Genomic DNA, 21,176 nt, shown 5'->3' on the forward strand with positions numbered 1-21,176 from the left:
TCCTGGTTTTTGAACGCTGGGCTCCTGTGCGTTTTGTTCCTCCTTTAAGGATTTTCCATTCCTTTACAAACTCCAGGCTGCACTGTACCATGGAGAGAACAAATGTGCTAGAGCTTCCTTGTTAGAAGCACAGGTCAGTATCCAGACTACACAAAGCTTCACTTAAAACAGACCGGTTTGCCATCTAGAATTTATTAAGCACAGGGGGTAACCTCTTAAAGCACAAAAAAAGATTTTTCCCGACCCTTTTCAGTCCCAGATAAGCTCGAGGAACCGCGAGCTGTGAACACTGACTGGATCATTTTTCTGCCCTAACGTACACTTGCCTCCTATCTTCAGAGGCAGCTTCTGCTTCATGGGGGAAGCTGGCAAGTCCTGCCACCCGACTAGTGGCTTTTCAACACATTCCCCCAGTTGTAAGAGAAGTCACCTGCTGACAGGGAACGGTGAAAGTGGTTTGCCTTTCTCTGTTCCAATGACTACACAGAAGCAGTTTTACAAGATTCAAAAAGCTTCTGTTAGACCTGTTGTCTCAGACTCCCTCACCTGCTGCCGCAGCATGGCAAGCTGTCTCGCATCTACCAGCAAAACTAGACACCATGACTGGCCCTGCAGGAGGATAAAACACCGTGCTTCAAGACAGCCACAGTTTCCCATGCTCACATTTGTGCAGTCCTGCATGGGAGGACTGTAACTTGCTTGACAAATCCTGTCCGCAACTTTATTTTACTTCCTTTTATTCCTACTGAACTCAAATATTCTCTTGGTCACAGTTTTAAGTAGCAAGTTTATACTGATTTTTTGCCATTAGACTGTGAACACAGTAAATCTTGACACAGAACATCATCAAGATGTTCTCTGTACTCCGTATTTACAATTCACCTGCATCACTGCTGCCTCCGTGCTGGTTATATTTCACAGCTCAAGCTACGGATCACTCCATTTACAAACAAGTTATGAACCAAACCTTTTGATAGCCCTAGAAACCGCTACTTCAGACAAATGCGCTCAGCTCTGCCCCTGAGGCAAGCAATTCCAGGAAATTTGAGGTTAATGCAGACCAGACACATGATAAATTGTCTCAAGAGGCAGCCTAGCTTTAAGGTTGTGGCAACTTTGTACTTACAAAAGCTTGTTCCTACATTATCTCCAGTGCATCTAAAGGAGGAGAGACATTTTTTTGAGCCTCACAGCTTTAATATTCCACTTAGGGGCAGAGAGCTCCTGGGTCATGTATCAGTCCTGGAAAAGTCTCTAGAAAACCTAAAAGATACGTTACAAAGTTCCTGACACCATCAGCCCATAAAGCAGCTACCAGCCCTTCAATCAGCATTGCCAAGCATGTAGAATTTTAAGTTCTATTAATGGTGACCAAGAAACATGAGTAGGGGGGAACCTGCCGATGCCAATGGGGAGAAAAACTCTGAAAATGCACACATTCTCCTGACGTCCCATGTGACAGTGCCGTGCAGCTTGTGCCCATGTCACCCTTCTGCAGCCTGCGATGTAAAAGACGGTTTCTTTGGTGGTACAGCCCTTGACAAATACATGCTAGAAGGTCCAGCTCTAACACCGCAACAGTAACGCACAGCCGGCTGACGGACTGGGACATAAGGCTTAATGAGGAACAGCAGCTACAAAAGCAGGTCAGAAAGAGCCTGGTTTCTTTCCTTTATGCTACACCTAGTTAAGTGCTGGTGTAAAGCATCTTTCTTTAACTGGTAGCCAAAGAAAGCTAATTGAGTTCAACTGTGAAGGCTCGTTAGCTGTGGCACTTGCTCTACAAAAACCCAGTCTCAGTAGCTATCCTCTGATGAGGTTTCTAGCAAAGGTGCATTTCTTCTTAGGGGAAGGTAAGTACTACTATCGTCTCTCTAATATTTTGTTTTGTTGGGTGCGGTGTAGCTATCAAGAGCTGTTTCAATAGGAAGAACTCAAAGTAAACTTGTTTTGCATTAAGTTGCTTACTGAGCAGTAAGTTTCTTGGTTTTCCCTTGCTCTGCCTTCATGATATCTCAGACCTATTTAATTGTTTAAGAACTGAAGGAATGAGCTCTTGTACAATAACTCTTAATTTCTGAACTAATTCACGACTTGCTCTTTGATTTATCTGCAAGCAATGTTTGGTATGTGGTTTAATTTTAATGCTGGAGGCGTGGCTTCATCACATCTTCATTCCTCTAATAACCTACAAACATTACTTGGGGGCAGGGGGGGGAAGCTTGGCGCTAATTAAAAACTAGTGACAATATAAAATAAATGCAAAATAAAAATTGCAATAGGCAATGAAACTGCTTGGTTTCCAACTGCTGGCTAAACAAGATCTGAGATACTGGAGCACCTCCATTTTGATAATTTACTAATGACTGTTCTGCAACAGCACTTGACCCAGAAACAACCAGTTCCTTATTTATTGGAGCAAGTAAGGGACTGGAGTCAAGCCCTTGTATGCCTCGCCATAATCTCACATCAGGAGACAGTCGGCCTGTGAATTCGCTTCCCCTTGCCCACTAACTCCCCCAGGATTTTATCACACCGGTCCCTCAAAACAAAACTGTAAATGAGTCACTGGATACAGCACACTTTTTTTTTGTCTTATCAGTACCAGGAACGGCAAAGTATAGGAACAGCATTGCATCAGTACCACCCTTTTTATTAATGACGATGTCCCTTTTTACAGCTTACCCTGCGCTGTCAGAGCAGCAAGCCTTGCCCTGTGCCAGCTGCTACTTAACGCGCTGGCTGGCCGGGCGATGCACGCTGGAAGACCGCAGTGAATAGTTCTATGGACACAGACTTTATTACACAGCGCTAGCATTGTAGCTCACGCAACCGAACAAACCTGGCAGCGCAGCAGGTACAGCTATGGGGCTTGAGCATGCCTCGTAGCTCTGGCCCAGGGCTAGCTGGTGAGCGTGTCAGGGAGACTCTATCTTGGTGGCCACTCTGCTCACTTGCAGGTCCAACAAATATTGCTGCCTCTCCAGCGACTGGCTGGCAGAAAGGAAAGGGCCAGTCCAGCTATGCGGTGTCAAAAGGTTCCTTCCAGTATAGCTTCCTTCAGTTTCACACTAATTGTAAATAAAATAGGAAGGGGCACCAGACAGATCTCGCAACTGATTTGATTGGTGACTACGCAAGCGTGTCCTCTGCCCAGCGCTGGCTGCCCTGCTCAGAGGGACTGCCGGGTTAGGGAGCCCTTCATGTGCTCCCAGTTGTTATAGAGAGCGTAGAGGCCAGTAAGCGTCAGACCTGCAATGCCACCTCGTGCTATCCCACGCACTCCACCTGAAAAAGAAAAACAAATTGAAACCCATTAAAGTTACACTTGAGGAAATGGTCAGCTTAATGAAACGCAGCTGCTTTTTTTTTTTTTTTTTTATAACTTTGCAGAAAGGGTACCTCTGCTAATTCTACCCTCCCCTCAAACCTCTTGCCAGGCTCAAGAAAGATCCTTCCTGATCCTGACATTAATTCTGCTGGTATGGCTTCCTCTCAAACTGTGTTAGCCCTACTGCCCCAGTGAACCACAGAACACTCAAAGCAAAGTTGGCTTCTCCCAGGCCCTATTTTATTCCATCTGTCCTCAACACAGGTGTTTACAGATAGATATGTTCTCTTTCTGCTTTAAGAACTCATCCACTTAGGATTTTAGATGAGGAATAATAATAATGTTTGTCAGTTATAGTAACTAGGTTTGGGGCAGGGGCAGAAAGGACAGGAGGGGAACTAGTGAACACAACAGCAGCTGATGTGGATGCGGCCGCGGGCTGCAGAGATTCATGAGGGCCACAACTCTGAACTTATCACTGATTTTTAAAATTTTAAAGCCTTTTGGGGAAAAAAGAAAAAGTAGATGAAAGGGATCAACTGGCAAGAATTTGCTAGGGCATACACTGAAAAACTTTATTCTTACTATTACTAATGTTCAAAATCATCATCCTGCAATGGCAAAACCTGAGTCATGCAGGTGATTAAAAATTATTTTTAAATTCCTACTGCTCACTGAAGACTTGAAGCTTCTGCAAGCTGTGAAAGTAAAAATACTGGGCAAGTTTGGCTGCTACTGGCAGCCAGCACCTGGCTGGAGCTGGGAGTCAGATGGCATTGCAAGGCCATTCCATCCATGTGAGGGTTGTGCTGCGCCGGGGCAGAACTGCTGCTTTTTCCGAATGGCAAAATGTTTCTACTCCTCAGCAGTAGAAAATGCCTTCATAAAGCTTCCAGAAAGTGCTATAAATGCACAGGAATACCTAAGATCTTGTATGACCCTCAACACTAGAAAGACCTCACTGAATTTGATTCTGCAGTGTTCATCAATCCCAGCTGAATCAAGTTGGATAATGTGCACAGTATATAGAACAAGGCCAGCTTCTGCTCTACCGCTAGATAAACCTGCCTGCTTTACCGGTAAAACTGACAGTGGAATTCAGGTTCCTCAAACCTGAAACCAATGAATCTCAGTAATCAGTGGCTGGTTTTTGTTTTGTGGGGTTTTGGTTGGTTGGTGTGGGTTTTTTTTTTTTTTTTCCCTCCATTATGGATCATGAAGCTGTCTCGGAGAACTGCATTTAGGCTTGTAGCGGGGCAACAAGCTGCTGGCGTCAGCCAGACTGAGACTGCGTTACCTGTGCTGCAAGATTAAGTAAGATTTCGTTGGAGCTGTTAAACCTACTCACACTGCCCAGGCAGGTAATGAAACCAAGAAGCTGCAGTACTGATAGGAGAAGTTGGACTTGGTACTAGAGGTCATGTCTAGCCATAGTTTCTAGAAATTTCATTGCCAGACCAGCTGCGACTATCTGAGAGTTTTTTGGGATATACACCTAACTGAATTCACTGCCCTAACTGTTGAGAATTCAACAGCTATAAGGAAAGCCATACTGTTTATGCACCTACGTGCCTAAATCAGAATCTAGGAACACAAATGTAGACTTAGTTTTGATAATTCATCCTGAACTTGTTGCACAAAAGGCTTTTCACATGAAGGGGTTGCAGCTGGGTAAACAGAACTAACCATGTGCAAGCAGCTTCTGGCAAAAGGCCACAGGTGAAATTTAAAGGACACTTTGTGCAAAACAAGTATTTGAGATAATCTGGAAATGTACTAACTTCTCATTACTTTTGGGGAAAAATTAATAAAACATTAGACAAGCCTGATTTTTCTGCTCACAGAAGAAATTCTGCAATTGCTCACAGAAGAAACCTCCAAAGAGGGCTCCTTACCATTACAGTGTACAGGAAAATGCACAAGATGCAGAACATCCTCACTGTACAGAGCTATGACTATTCCTGCAGACGCTTCCCTCAGCCCCCAGGTTCAATTCCTCTACTTTTCCCTTAAAATCCTATCCTTCCTATGGAAGAAAGCTAGGTTGAAGGCTGATGAAGATTCCAGATTCTGTGAAGTCGGGATTGTATAAGAAAGGTACTTTCTTTAATTTGGGTAGCTGAGCCACCTTCTAGCATCCATGCAGACTTAAGACAGAGTGCTGCTAAAACATACTGCTCCTAACACAAAATGTTGTTAATATTTTCACATGCTGAGGTCAGCCAGGTGAGGATGGCAGCTCTGAATCCACTTAGGAGGGTCTAAAGCAGTCTGCAGTTCTTGTAGAAAACTTAGGGACTTTGCTGAAGATGCTTCAGCGGAAATCTGTTTCGTGAACAGGAAGAACTAAACTTGTGCAGTTGGTATAGGTGCATTTACTGAGTGAGAAAAAATCCAAGAAGAAAGCATGCAGGAAATGTTTCTGACCAGGTTTCCTATGCTTCTGCTACAAAATGTTATTAGTTATTTGTTTTGTAGCAATTGTACCTGGCTTCTGAACTATCCACAGTAATTATTAAAGAAGGGAAAGAAAAAACTTTCCTTTCCCTAACTGGTTAGAATCGCATTTGAGTAAATACCTCCAGGTCTGTGGCAGACTTCAAACAGTAAGGCACTGTAGAATGCAGCCCAGTTGCTGGGCAGGAAATGTTAAGCCCTCTGAGAAGATTACCTTGTTAGAAGGAGAAAAAAAAAAATTCTCCACTCCTGTCCCAGCTGTGTTTGCATGATACAACACGTTCCCACCCCTCCTCTGCAATCACTCCCTGCAAGCTTCCGATACCAAGTCTGCCTTGAAAAACCCTGCTAGAAACACGGTTGTTTCTAAGCCTCTAATCTTGCATGTCTGAGTAAGATAACTTAAAAGTTCCAGCTGACAAACATTTCTGAAAGCAGGTATTTTGAGATCAGGCAACTTGCACAATACTTGAGAACTGCTATGGGTTTCCAAAGATACATCTGATGCTCTCTTAAATGAGAATTTAGTTCTCTGCCTTTCTTTAGCTGCTGTACCCTTTCCCCAGAGTATTGTCCCTCTTCTATACATTTAAAATAGGTTTCAGAGTACACTATGCAATGACACACAGCGTTCTAACAGAACAGCTTTGCTTTTCTTCATGGTATGATCCACTCCTAACACTGAATTTTAACTCGTAGTAGGTAAAGCCATTATCTATGTTGCATAACACGAGGGAAAAATCTTCTGTTTAGGACTTTACTGCCTCTGTTTTCAAAATGTGTTACTCCACTATCCCGGGACAGTTTGTGGGATGTTTAAAGCAAGAACCATCCAACAACAAGCACTAGAAATACCTTAACTGAAAACCCAGACCCACATATTTATGCCAAACAAAAGAAGTGTTAATAGTTGTTGTGTTTACTTTTCTGTCTTCCAGTCTTTCTCTCCCAGATATTCAGAATGCAAACAGTTTCTCTTCATTTAGGGCTTCCATGAACAAAAGTCATTTAAAATGGTTTAAAGGGCTTGACTTTTCAAATGTACAAGGCAAGCTCAGTTTTGCTCCAAGGTCAAGCACAGTGGTAGCTAACCAGAGCCACTGAACCATCAGCCAGACATTCCTTTGAACATCTGTGGGTGGTCCCACGTCAGTAGAAAACTTGAAGAGTTTCCTCCTGCTGCTCCACTAGGGTCATTTTATGAAACCTTTGAAGTGTGGGCAAAGTCTGTGGGTACAGAAATTATTGCGGAAACCGGCAAACTTCTTTTTGGAAACAAGATACATTCCAGAAAAGCATGTTCTGCTCTCAGACTGCTGCAGCTAAGACAGTATTGTGGTTAAAATACAGAAACACAAAGCTTGAAACAGGGAATGTCTCCTGTACTTACTGTGGAGTGAAGGATAAATTGGAAAACCAGTAAAAATTTACTATTTAATTTACAAACTTGTAAGTATTGAAGCTGTTGAAATTACTTTGAAAACATTATTAAAATTCCCTGTCTTCTCACTGAGTGAAAGCAGCAGCACCTAGCTGACAGGAGACTACTCAAGCTACCGTAAAAGGCAGCTAGAACCCTGCAACACTGAGAACTCAGTTCACCGTTTCTGCTTAGCAGAGCCACGCAGAAGGCAGTGCTGCTCTCGGTGGCCACGTGTACTTTTAGACATCAGCCCCCAAGTAACAAAGAAAGCCTCTGCAAGCTACTACCTGTAGTGCCTGCTTGTACTTTGCTCTTATTTCTTCCTTATTTCAGACCCGAAACAAAATCCTTTCACTAAATGCCATTAGAGTGAGTCCTATAGACTTGTTAAGTTAAAAGCAGGTTTTAACACAGGTTCTTTATTTCTAAAGCACCAGACAGCCCTGAACTTTGAAGTTCAGAAGCAAATCCTTCACTTTTCTCCAAATAATGCAGAAAAATAAGATATCCTTGGGCCATAGCTGCAGCAATCTGCAAAAAGCCCCTCGTTCCTGCCCCGCCCCAACAGAAACAAGGAGAAAAGCTCTGCCTGGCCCAAAGAAAAACACAGATTAAGCCCAAAGGGAAGAGGCTTTTATAGCTGAAGAAGCAGTTAGCTAACACAACTGCCCTGAACTTCTACCCACTGAATGTCACAAAACTGATCTCTACCTCTGGCCAGACTTTACTGCTAGCAATAAAACATTTAGCTCCTCTTTAATTAATTCATAATGTATTGATTTTTCAGGGTTGTTTTCTGAGGGCTTAAAAGGCAACTACTCCTTTCAGCTACCACTTGCATGCAATTCCCTTCTTTTCAGATGCACACCGTTTTATACCAGATAACGTAACGTCTATTGCGCAAAAGGCATGAGATGCTCTATCTAGTATCGTGTTCCTACTGCACAGAAGTACAGTAAACAAAATAATTCAGTTTGTTCAAAAGCATTATTTTTGCTCCTGTTTTCCTTAACCTCAAGAGGGGGAAAAAAATTATCTAAGAAAAAGATCATCTACAACCTGTGCAACCCTCAGATAAGAGGTAAAGGTTATTTAACTTTTTTGCTTACTGAAGCCTCTGTCAGGAATTTCAATGAGAAATCAATGGCTGTCACACTGGGTGCCAGTCCAAAGTCCTACCCAGCTCAGTATCTTTTTCCCTGAGTGATCAGTCCTGCATGCCTGAGGAGAATTGTAAGATCCTCAGCCAGCTGTACCTTTGTGGAGTGATGACTGGAACCACATGCATTTTCACAGTGGAATGGGGTAATAGTGACATAGTGCACAGTGACAATCATATTTTTGATTTTTGCTACTTTCAGAGACTAACACAGTTACGACAAAACAACGACATTTGATTTAGAAAAGAGGTTGAAAACACATACAAGAGGGCTAAATATCTGTTTTAAGATATGTTGGTATTTGTGCTTTGCAACATTTATCAGAAAAAGAATTGCATAACAGATCTTCATTTCTGTCTTTGCTTGAAACTGAAGAATAAATAATATTTATTAAATGGAAAAACCATCCTTATGCACTTAGGTTATCACTCCCTTTCAGCAAAACTCAAAGAGGACTGACCAAGTTGCAACGCTTCTACTACATACACCACCAGCAAAGGAACACACAGGGGTTTCTTTTGCCTGTCACTTAACTTCTACCTAAAACATTCAGTTAAAGTTGTGAGCTCAAAAGTCAGCTTCCATGAAGCTGCAAGTCTAGTGTAACAAGTTAATAACTATACTTGCATTGCTACATTTAGGATAAAATCTAGTAAGTAATCTTGATGTTAAGATTCCATTTCAAATAAGTCTGAAAGCTAGAGGTCACTCTGGTCGAAGGGATGACCTAATATGCTGTCTCAAAACTCCTCAAATCAGTTTTACTTTGAAACTCAATTCAACATCCGTTAATTTAAGCCATATAGCATGCTGAGGCAGATTTCAGCTAACATTTGATTTATAATGGTGAGTTAATAGTATCTGACTTGCTCCAAGGAGGACCCTCAGGGGCTTCACTGCTTCAGTCACTTGCAATGGGGAACTTTCAGTGACTTTACACCACTTCCAGTGAACACAGACAGGCTGAACTTCCACAGTCCTCCCCTGCAGACTTTTTAATGCTCTTTCATATTCTCGTAGACAAGCTGTGTTGTTCTAGCCTTGCACAAAACTGCTCACAATCTAACAGCTTGAGAACATGCATATTCTGGAAAGCCTCTTTCTTTTGCTTGACTGCTGGCATTCTGGTAATGATTAACACTTCTACAAGGACAAATTGTGAAAACTGGGACCAGTTCGGGGCAACAAATCTCAGCCTTCAAAGTGTCTTCCCACTATTTTTTTTTCCTGTCCACATATTCCCCTCAGCAAAGGCTTAACTATTTGTTTCAGAAATTCAATCTAGGTTATGTAGTGTATGTACGCAAGAGTGTTTTTCAGGTCAGCAGGGCTGCTGATAGGGTTCTTCCATCAGGGCTATGTTTAAAAGTGGACCAGAAAGTTGTAATAAAAAACCTGCCATATTTTATAGTTTCTCCTTAAATATGTTCCTGATCTCTTTACAATAACAGGAGTGATGGTACCGGGAAATCTGAGTGTTTGAACAGCACTGCCTCCAACTCTATAGCCACCCTTTGTAGGTTGCAGAACAGCCTTGATTTGAAATGGCATGTTTGTGGGAGTTTCTTGCTGACACTAAAATATGAGGATGTATAACAGAAATGTCCCTGAAAGCTTTCAAATTTTCCTTTTTTAATGCCAACACAACATGGCATTCTGTGTAACACTGGAAATGATTACAATCTTGATATATGTCACAGATATGAACTAATCATTTGCATATGGTTTAAATATTCATGTTTTTTTAAGGTAAATATATATTGATGCTGGGTAAAGGTGTAAAGGAGGGAAGCTTTACCATACAGAATTAGGAAGGGCATTCTGGCATAAGATGACAGGAGAGGAAGCATGGGAGAAGCAACAAGAGGGATAGAGCATGAAAAAGGAAAATAAGATTTGGAATTAAGTTCTTCAGACAGATGTAAATACTATCTTTTTCACTTCCAGAACTAATCCTCGACCTTTTAGGTCTACTGTGCTACTCTGATTTCATGCATATGGTGAAAAATTTATTTATTTTGAGTTTCTGTGCACTACAGTTCATATGCATGACACACTTGAAATCCAATATTGTAATAGATACAGACTTATTGACTACATTTACCTTTATCAGCCCCACTAGTAGCTCAGCAGATTTTATGTTACAAAACAAAAATCCCCCTGTGCTCTGCTAAGAAAAATTTTTGTAGTGTTAGGTTGACTGTGCATGTGACTGTAGCTGTTGCACTGTGCCAAAAAAAGATTACACATAAGGCCAACCCTATGCTTCTGAAAGGTAAGGCAGAAGCTTCTACTGGAGCGTAAGATGGTAGTTCTTAATGACTTCCTACAGAAAATGATAAGACTTCTATACGGCTACTCTATCCAGCTGTTGTTGGTAATCTGTCATATCACTCATGAAATCCCAAGTAAATAATTGATTACAAAAGATTACTAATCTTGCACTTAACCTTGCATAAACACGTTGTATTTATGAAGGCTGCTAAAGCCAATTATTTTTGGTTTCAATTAGTCTAGGCCAACAGGAAAATAAGACTTCTTAAACTGTTTTGCTGGCCTTCAGGAACATTTCTAAGACACTGAAGCTCAGTTAGATATGTAAAAGTACATAGGCTAATTCTGGAATTATCTCCTCAGTAAAATACAGGTGAATCACATAGCCAAACCTCCATCAAGGTACTTAAAAGTTTATAATTTTTTCCTGTGGTAATGTTAATCTGTGGTATCCAGAAGTCCTCTCAAAAAAAAAGATGATCCAGTTGTTGAGCTTGGAATATGTGTTAACAGGTGTTTTGCTGATGAAGCTCAGACCCACCCTCTCTTCTGCAAACAATTCGGTATGCATCAGCAAACTAACCTTAAATCCATGGTGTTCTCAAATAACATTGTTGGTTTTGACCACTATGCAAAGCCTAGAGTCCTACCACAAGACAAGTTTCACAAACGGCTAAGTAATAACTTTATAAATATATCAGTTTCTCTATGTGTATGTATAGTTGTTTTGTGGCTCCAGATACTATCACATCAGTCACTTTTAAGTTTCATCTTGAAGCAGTCAAGCTGTGCTCTGTGTATTCCTCCCCTCCCCTGCCTGGCCCTCTTTCCCTTTGGAAAGGAGTTCCCATTTGCCTGCATCCACTCCTGGACTTGAGAAACTATTGGTTTTATTCCTGCTATACCTGAAAAACATGGCTAAGAATGAGCCGAGCATGTTTTTCACACAGCTGCACTATAAGTCTCAGTAAACATTTGAGTGTTTATTCAGTATAGATGTGTAACAGACATAATTTGGCTCTCATTGATTATTGTTAGTGCTGTGCAAGTTGGGAAGAATCCATTTAACTCAGCTGGAAATTTTTTTTTGGAGTGCAAGTTTTCTTTAAGTAGTCTTAGCTGTGTGAAAAAGAGTGTTCGGCTTTGTACACACTGAACTAATAAGTCTTAGTTCCTACTGTACCATTTTTACACTGCCAATTTTCACAACAGGACGGTATTTAGTAAAAGGAATGAGAATTTTTAGGATAAAGCACAAGAAAAGGAAAACTAGAAACACGTTGCTACTCTACCAGTGCTTTTGTATAGCATTCCTGTCAAGGTTCCAGCAGCTATGGTGTTCAGGTCATCTTCTGCACCTCGTGTTTTTTCAATTATGACTCCAAATGCACTGTAAAGTAGAGCTGAGAAAGAAAAATGTTAGTTAAAACTCCCATTCTCTGAGACAAAGGGCTCAGAATCCAGGCCTGGTGTAACTAGACTACACTTCTGAAGCAGAGATTTTCTGTTTGTTTAAAGGGAGGGTATTTCTCTGCAAAATCCTGTCTTTGGTGGTTTTTCTTCCCAGACCTGTTTCTGTTTTACAGATAATTTTCCCTTCTCTAGCTATAGTTTGGTTATAAAGTAGCATTCCTCATGACATCTAGTACTGCCTCAAGTCATGATAAATATGTGACATAAAGCACTGACTGAAGTTTAAGCCTGTTTTGCTAATTGAAATTCGTTTGAAATAACTTTTGAGGGTTTAACTGTACTGGCAGGCTTCATACTGTCTTCTGTGGGTGATGTGAAACTAAAGGCAACAACGCTTTCTAGGCAGCACAGAAAATTGTTGACCTCATGTGACCAAGATGAAATGCAAGTTAAGTGCTGCATTCAGGTGATGTTATCAAGGGCTGGAGTACAATGGGCTACATTTCCCTTGTAAAGGACTGTTAAATTGCTTGGGATTTGACAGCTGCTTCACCTCATAACTTTGTTCCCAAAGGGCCTTTTGCTTTTGGAGAACTTTGGGGACTGTCCTGGAAAGGAACAGAACGTGAAATCACAGTCTTTTAGTATGGAGGTATGTATAATGTATGCATTTTGATGAAGGGAGAAGGCATGCCCATCCTTTATACCTCATGATATATTTCAAGCTGACTAAAATAATGACATATTCTACCGTTCTTTAAGTGACAAAGACACAATGCCAATTTAATTCATCCCTTGTCCTCCAAGAAATTCAAATCTTTACTTTGCTAAAAAAAAGCAGGTAAATTCTTCATGAACAACCATATTAATGTGGATCAGTTGAACAGTACCATCTTTCTCCTTTCAGCATAGGCAATGGTATTTTACCTTGTCTTAGCAGCATGTAGTATTAACAATGAGGGGAATGAAAAGCTGAGTTAAACAACATTTTTAAAAATAGTTTAACACATATGTTGCTACCTTTGTTCAGGAACAGAATGACAAAAATTATCAGTAATGCCAAAAGGAATCTTTTTTCTTATCAGTAATGCCAAAAGAAATGCTGCACAAGTGAAAGAACATGCAAAAAAACTTCAGCTCCTTGAAAGGAACTTGTCTGGTAGCTAGGAAAAGGCAAAGCTATACCAAATCCCAAAATACTAAATTCAGCTTAACTCTGTGACTTGGTAGGCCATCTTTTGTAAGAAATATAACCATTTGTTACTGGAATGCACAAACATTTTCTTGAGTAATTTCTTCAAACACAGCTGGAAAAACCTGTTAATGTGTCACTTAACCTGGAACCTTGAACTCCGCTGTGCCTGCATCTCAGTTTTCAGACATGTTTTCATTACATTTGGAATAAAAAATAAGAAAAAACAAAAATACATCCCACCATAAAACTCACTAGGCATATGCAACTCTTATGAGAAGTGCTGTTCCTACTGTAGTTCAGAATCCCATCTCTAACCATGGCCTCTATATTGTGGCTCAAAAGCTGGTGTCTCGGTTAAATGGCAGACTAATCTACTCCTTAGAAATAAGACTCAAACCAAATGTAGTAAATGCAACTTAACCTATCCTTTGATGTGTTTTTCAAGATTCAAATATAAGTAGATTGGGTTGCAACATGATGTAATCTCTATTGTAAATATTGCTGATTTCTCTTTTATTACCACTCTGTGGGGCAACGAGTTACATCATTAATCTTCAGAATAATTTCATCAGTTTTTGATTTTTCCTTTCAGAGTAATGGAGCACCCTTCGGTCTTTTAAGACCTGGGGGGAAGCCAAAGAGCCTGTATGCTCTAGGGCATTAGTTATTCCACTGAATTCTATGAGATCATGTGAAGAGTGGGTTTTCTGAGGGAACTGATGTGATTTTTATTTGCCAACCCAGCCTCAGTTCACAGAAGTTTCCTTACATTAGGCTTTGATAATTTTTCTCTTTTTTTCTAACCTGTATTAATTATAAGCAACGTTTAGATTTCAAGTGGGTGGCATCATATCTAGCTAAGCTGCCATCATAAAAGGATAAATCTTTATAGTCACTATTTCTTCTATAGATAAACATTTTGTTGACTCTTTAACAGGAAACAGGCATCTGGCAGTTGCTCACATGACCACTGAGTGTTGTCTTAGGTTATTAAAGTTACTGCAGATGTATTAATTTTATTTTTTGCCTTAAGTTGTGAATTCACTGCCATGTATTAACAAGTAAACGTTATCTATAACTTCAGTTATGCCTGTTATTCTGCAACTAGAGTTCTTGTTTGTAATATACTAAAAATATTGGGTTTTAATTAGAGGCTTTTGGCTACTTAGGCTTCAGATTCCATTTTAGCCTTTAATTTCCTTTTCAATGTCTACTGAAATGTCCTCATGATCCAAAGAAAAAAACTTGCAGATTTTTCTGTTGGATTTCATAATGAAAATTTAAGAATACTTTCCCATCAGTTACATCTTTAAACTGTTTTCCCTACAATACAACAACTTTACTTACCCAGAGATCCCAGAGTGTTGGCCCATAATGCTCCTTGCCTTGTCACCATATTTAGAATTCTAGAAGGGAATTAAAATAATGTGTTTACACTACACATCTCATTAATAACACTGGAATAATGAACCAAAAGCCCTTCAAAAGAAAACAGTAAGGAAGAGCACACAGCTTGGTAATACATAATCTCCTCTATCACAGATACTACAAACAGTAACACAGGCAATACCGAGAGCAAGTATTTAGTCCCCTCAAGTCTTAGGAAAGGTTTTCTCTCTTTCCAGGTCAAACTTGGCCCTTATTAAGAATCCAATTTCTTCCCTTTGAATTACTTTCTAACCCCAGTTGATAAATGTTGCGTACGTGACGACTACACATAGCTACTGAGAATGACTGATACACTTATGCTGACTTAACTGGGTAAAAGACCTCCAAGGAAGCTTAAATGCTCTTCTAGAAGGTGCAAGCAATACAGGGACCATGTGTCAGGGAGCATGGCGATGCCTGAACAAATGGCATGGGTATTAAAAGCCAGTCAGAAAGAGGCAATCTTTTGCACTTCCATTTGTCAAACTTAGCACCCAACAAAAGGTAAAGTATCCTGAGTATTGCTGTATGTATGCTTCCAGACTAGCACTAAAGAAGGAAAGCAAATCTTTAGTGCACTCTCAGGGAAGCACAATGCCACTTCTTTTTGGCATCAGTTGTCTCCAGAATGGTGACAACAGCAGCCAGAAGAAATGACTGATCTTTATCTTCCAGCAGTGTAACACTGTCACAAGCACAGTACTGCTCTGGACAGCTGACTACCACTGGAACTTAGTTTATCATTTAAAGCAATGAAATCATCACAAGTTATGTTCCTTCTGAATTGAGTTCATTCTCCACTATTTTTCCTTTTTTTTTATAATTTTCATTAGGAGACACAGACCATTACTGAATATGGTTAAGTAATGAATTTAATAATGGAACACTGAAACAAGAATAAAAATTTAAGATGCCAGGGTATTGACAATCTCCCCCTAATTACACCCCCAACACCCATTTTGTTAACATTGCATCAGTTCTGAATGGATGAGAAAATTCGTAATTTTAATAACCATAACATACTGTGAAACATTTGATGACAGAATATTAACAGCAAAATTCAAATTAAAAAAAAATAATGTACATGTTAAGGATAAATTTGAAGGAAACACTAGCTAGGCAAGTCTGGTCCCTGCATCTGATTAGGAAAACATGGAACTTAATACACTGTTGCAAGGTGATGACCTTCAACAGGCCTTTTCCCTTGAAGGGCAAGGCCTACCAACAGCGTGCGGCCTGGCTGCCACCTACTGGGCTTGAACCAGCTACCCTTGTGCTTAAGAGCGTGGTTTTGTCTGACTTGGCTCATTCTGAATATGTAAAATACAATCCTGTTCATCTAGAACATTACAGAAGAGTCATAATTATGGTGGGTGATATTTTGGTTCTAACTCTAAAGATGGTAAAGAAGGGGATGAAGAATACAGAAACAGAATTTAAAAAGGAGGTGAGCCTGGACAAATGTGCTAGGAAATACTAAAATTCCTCCTCTAAAATTCCCTTTTTCCAAAGTACTGTGGGAGTGAAAACTGTTTCCCCCAGTTATACCATTCCTCTAGTTTCCTATGTCTCCTTCAGAGGCACTAAGTTTTCTGACAGTTACGTCTAAGCTACCAGTACTTCTAGAAGGAGAAACATACTGCTGGAAAAAATGCCTCTCTATTTTTACCGTGTTCTTTCAAATGATCTGCTAAGGTGAAAACAGTGAATGCCGTGGGTGTTCATGGACACCACAATCCAGAACAACTTCCACCATGCAACACTTGCTCAGCAGCATGCACCAATGTCATGCCTAATGCAAATCCACATGGGCCTTGCTCCTGAATTGTCATTTCTTCCTGTTTGAAAAGTTTGGGAAAGGAGAGAGACCTCACTCTCAAGTAAGTGACAGAGAAAAACAGCTCAAAGCAAAATTGTGGGGCTTTTTTCTGGGAATATGTCATCATATAAAACCATCATTTTGAGTTTGAAGCAGATTACTCGTAAATATCAAAGTAGTGATCTATTCTCAAATATTTAAGGTAAGTCAGAGGACATAGCACTTGTCACTAAATGAAAAGCAGAAAGCTTGAACCGAACATCATTATAACCAAAAACATTTCGTGACTTGATGAAGACAAACACTGACTCTCATTTTTCCCCATTAAAGACACAAAAATACATTTATTTTTGCAGCATATTTAGATCTAACCTTGTAGAAGCTGGAAGAAACAACTCTGTCACTGAAGTGTACTGTTTTTTGAGATTAAACACTTACTGTACATTTCTAGGTTTTGACCACGCCATATTTTGTGTCTCCTTCAAGCCAAGTCGCAAACCATTCAGTGCACCAAATGCTGCCCCTAGTTAGCATAATGTCAGTTATTAGTTTTTAAGAAGAAAAAGGAACAAAAAGAACAATACTAGAAGCAAATACTGAGAAGAGACTTCAGTGTATAGACTGAAGTCAAACAGCTGTTTATGTAAGGCTATATTGCAGAAGACAGAACTCAACAATCTTTGTCAGTTACTGTAGTACACAGGTGTTACCTGGACAGTTGGGAAAAATGAAAAAACTAAGCAATGAGACCTACCTGTCATGCAACATCCTCCAATGGTAAAAAAGGCCAACTCAAATCTGCCTCGAGTTTTGTTGGCTCCTGTGGGCAAAATAAACTCATCTGTATCCTGGGGGGAAACAAAACAAAAAAAAATGCTTTTGTATTTTCCAAGCATACCAGCTTCAAAATGTAGGCCATATTACATTTCTTTTTTCTTTAATCCATACAATGAACTAAAGAAGAGACAGGTACAACCAGTGTTTCTGGAAAACTGTTGTCTATGCAAGCATAGAGATGGAATATGCTATGTGTATGCTTTAACAAGAATGAAAAAAGACCTAAAAAAGATAGTGAGCTTTTTTTTTTCCACCTAGCTGTAATCCTAGATTACATCAAGCAGCCAAGGAATTCATACTGTGTGGGATGTTGTTTGGGCTTTTTAAAAATTACTATTTGCATAATTATTTATTATATCCTTGCAGCAGACAACACAAGATTCATTCCCCTCTAAAAACATTCCTGTTGTCTGATTACGCAGCACTGAGCAACCTATACTGATGCAGAAATGCATTAAGGTTTCCCACTACTCTGACCTTGAAGAAAAACTGCCCTTGTACTGAAAGCTGTATTTTATTGCGCTAAGTGACCTATTTTAAAGACATGAAAAAAGGAAGGAATAGAATAAGTGATGATTAGGCATGAAATATGGGATTGGTAGTTTTTTACATGTCCACCTTTCTCCCACAGGGACAGGCCTATGTTCTCATAAATCAGATTGGTCTAAAAAGCTAGAGAAATGGGCTGATAACAAGCATATGTGTAGAGAGGTGGTGGTCCAAAGCACTTTTTGTATATGAGACACCGACAAGATGTACACGTGTCAATAAGGTGCTAAAGCAGTAAGATCTCTTTTTTAATGCTTCTGTGCTTTCCAGTTATGGTATTATTCACCCCCTATTTAACCAATTTGTATGACCGCAACAACCGCAGGCTCAAATAATTGCACTTAGTCCATACTTGGCACTGAATGTGGATGGCAATACAGAAAATAACCCCAGCTTCTAAAACTCTGAATACTTCAGCAATAAGCTGAACCTATAATATGGTTTCTATCTTTCCTGTCACTAGGTATTTCGAGAAACTGAGCGCGTACACGACTTAGCAGTTCCCAACAATTTTCACTATTGTCCAAAAGGTCAGGATGAAGCTGTCATTGTCTGTAAGTAACCTCTATGTTTCTATAAACACCTAGGAGGGCTATCCTTTAGGTTTCTGACAAAAGGCTGGCATGCTATTTTATAATGCATACCTGTTGAAGGTAACAAAAGCATTGCAGAAAACACATTTTGTGCCTGCATTACTGGACTAACAACAAAAAAAAAAAGTGGGTTTTAAACTCATGAGTACCATTGTACCACTCATCATTATGGGAAGGCCAGGACCGAAATGTAAGATTCTCAACAATCAGGCTGACTTTCCCTCTGCATTCTGAAAGCCAGTGGATGGTCTTTAAATACAGGAGACCCTCATCATTCCACGCACACCTTCACAGACAAACCAATTTTAAAGGCTAATAATTTAAGTTCTTGTATTCTAAAATATTAGCTATGTCTTTTTCCTTGGGTTTTTAGAATCACAGAATAGTTCAGGTTTTAAGGGACCTGTGGAGACTGTTTAGTGCTCCTAAAAGCACTGTTCAAAGCAGGGCCAGCTACCGCTGGCTGCTCAGGGCCGTAGCTGGGGTTTGTGCTGCTTCAGGGATGGAGACCCCACAGCTTGTGTCTCCAACTTGTTCCAAGTAAAGTTTTATTCTCACATTTAATGTGAGATTTATTTCAATGTACTCGCTAGTGCTGAACATAAAGAGAAGTGTTACAACACAAACTGTAACCTCTAGGGTTCCATCACTAAGGAACTGTTTCAGAAGTTATTCATGACAGTAGCACTTTCTCTTCAAGCAAGCCTTTTTTTTTTAATAAAAAATCTTTTAGCATACACATATTGTTCCAACAAAATTCTGTTATACCATTTTTGACACCAGTATGTTTCCAGATATACTGTACTAACCAAACAAGACCGCTTTAGAGAGGGTATTTTCAGAAGAGGTCTAAATAATCACTTAGTGTTTTTTTTGACCACTCAACAGGAGGCCACCTAATCACACTAGGGAATCTACTTCAAACAGAGGCATATCCCCTGTTTTGTACTGCTACGGGAACGTTACGTTGTAATCTTGACTACAACAGCTTCTAGTGAGAGAGGAATATAAAAAACAGCCCCCAGAACTGCAGAGTTTTCCACTTAAAAAAAGCTGTGACCCAGCATACCGTGAAACAATAGGCACACAGATTAGCAGACATTCCACAACCGTTTACCTTCAGTGCTCCTACAAAACTTAATGTTCTCAGATAACCCAAGTCATAAATATATATATTAACTAAATAAAATCATTAAAAAATGCATCCTTATTGGATTAACTACACCTTTTCAGCTGTAGTTAATATTGTTGAGAAAGGAAAACATTCTAGGATTTTATTTTCCTTATGGGGGCCTACTGGCCATCAGCTGATGTTAACTAATGTTCAGCTGTGTAAGTATGATAATTATTCTGTAGAATAAACCAGAAAGCTCTACTTCATGATGGTCTCCCTTCAGCTGGGAAATGACGTAAGGTAAGTGCTGTGAAGTCAGCACATCCGATGACAAAGCCTGTATCAGGTCTGGGGTTTGGTTAAACACTTCTGTAAACGGAGGAAACTCATCACAGTATAAAAAACTGATTCGCTTAAGAGTGGAGAGTTTCTGGCTGCTCCTACTGGTTGAAGGGGCTCAGTGGAGGGCGTGACAAATGGCAGAACTTGTGCAAGAGCGCTTGGGGCTGTATGCCTGAGTACGGAGGGAGACATCCCCTCTTCAATGGAGAGAGACACTTATATTGATGCAACGGTCTTACTTATCCTAAATATTTAAACTGATTTTCTTCTCTTAGATGCCATGGCGCTGCAAGCTTTTATTAGGAACAATACTGAAAAAAATCGTTCCTTTCACCTGCTCAACAGTTCAAGACTTCAGTGCACACTGCACAGCACTGTGGGTTTCTGACGCCTTCACGCACGACTGTACAAACAACGGAATCGAGTCCAACAAAATAAAAAGAAGCTGCCTTCTTACCTGGACTAGATACCTGGGATCCAAGTTTAAATACGGGGACAAAGGGCTCATTCCAGTTACTGAAAGGAAAAAAACCCAGAACACGTGACCACCACTTCCCCCAGTAACAATTTCCCACCCAGTGAATTAAAAGGGGGCTGACCTCGTGCGCTGAAGCTTAAGTTGCACAACCGAGTAAAATACGGCCCCGGCCGACAACCCCCCGCTTTCAGGGGGGACTACGGGAGCGGCACGAGTGGGACGGACACGCCGCCTCCGTCACCATCGCCCGTCGCGCCACGCTGCCCGCCAGGGCCCGGCTGCGGCGGGCCCCGTGTGTCACCCTGCTCCCGGCGGCCCCGGCAGGCGGGGGAAGCGCTGCGCTCGGCTTCCCGCGGGCTCGGCGGCCGGCAGAGCCCCAGCCCGGGACGCGCCGTGCCGATCTCCCGGCGGCGCCGCGCCCCGGGCCAGCAGGCCCGCCTGGCCCTGCCCGCTGACGGAAAGCGGACACAGCCCCCCCACCCCGGCCCCGCCACCCGGGCCGAGGGCGGCCGGTACACCGGCCGCCCCTGCGCGCCGGTACTCACGTGGCACCCCGGCCAGGTCGGCGTGCGAGTAGCCCACCCCGCCGGCGCCGAACAGGCCGCCGAGGCCCGTGCCCTTGGAGTTGCCGCCGCCCTCCATGGCGCCACCGGGCCCCGCCGCCCGCCGCAGCAGCGACCTCCGCGCCGCCGCCGTAAAGCGCGCCGCGCTGCTTTCCGGCCCGCACCGCCGCTGCCGGCGGGGGAGGAGCGCGGTCGCCATG

At 41.3% G+C, this 21,176-nt stretch overlaps 2 protein-coding genes and 1 non-coding gene across 3 annotated transcripts in view; 1 reads left to right on the forward strand and 2 right to left on the reverse strand.

Annotated features, from left to right (window-relative positions):
* Nucleotides 1-2,632: 2,632 nt before the first annotated feature.
* On the reverse strand, nt 2,633-21,121 carry LOC102047091 (mitochondrial import inner membrane translocase subunit Tim23). The gene is made up of 7 exons (XM_055720503.1): nt 20,959-21,121; nt 20,393-20,451; nt 17,255-17,348; nt 16,939-17,023; nt 14,601-14,659; nt 11,938-12,048; nt 2,633-3,288 (listed from the first exon to the last, which is right to left on the reverse strand). The coding sequence occupies exons 1-7, from the start codon at nt 21,053-21,055 to the stop codon at nt 3,173-3,175; spliced, it is 621 nt and encodes a 206-aa protein (XP_055576478.1). The 5' UTR covers nt 21,056-21,121; the 3' UTR covers nt 2,633-3,172.
* On the reverse strand, nt 15,209-15,411 carry LOC114014243 (small nucleolar RNA SNORA74). The gene has a single exon (XR_003557663.1). It is a non-coding gene; the product is annotated as a small nucleolar RNA SNORA74 (small nucleolar RNA).
* The window catches only part of PARG (poly(ADP-ribose) glycohydrolase), a 71,081-nt gene continuing 71,004 nt past the window's right edge, over nt 21,100-21,176 (forward strand). The window contains exon 1 of the mRNA XM_055720499.1: nt 21,100-21,176. The gene's annotated coding sequence lies outside the window, so the exon portion shown is untranslated.

Source organism: Falco cherrug, chromosome 9, assembly GCF_023634085.1.
Source record: "Falco cherrug isolate bFalChe1 chromosome 9, bFalChe1.pri, whole genome shotgun sequence".
Taxonomy (NCBI): domain Eukaryota; kingdom Metazoa; phylum Chordata; class Aves; order Falconiformes; family Falconidae; genus Falco; species Falco cherrug.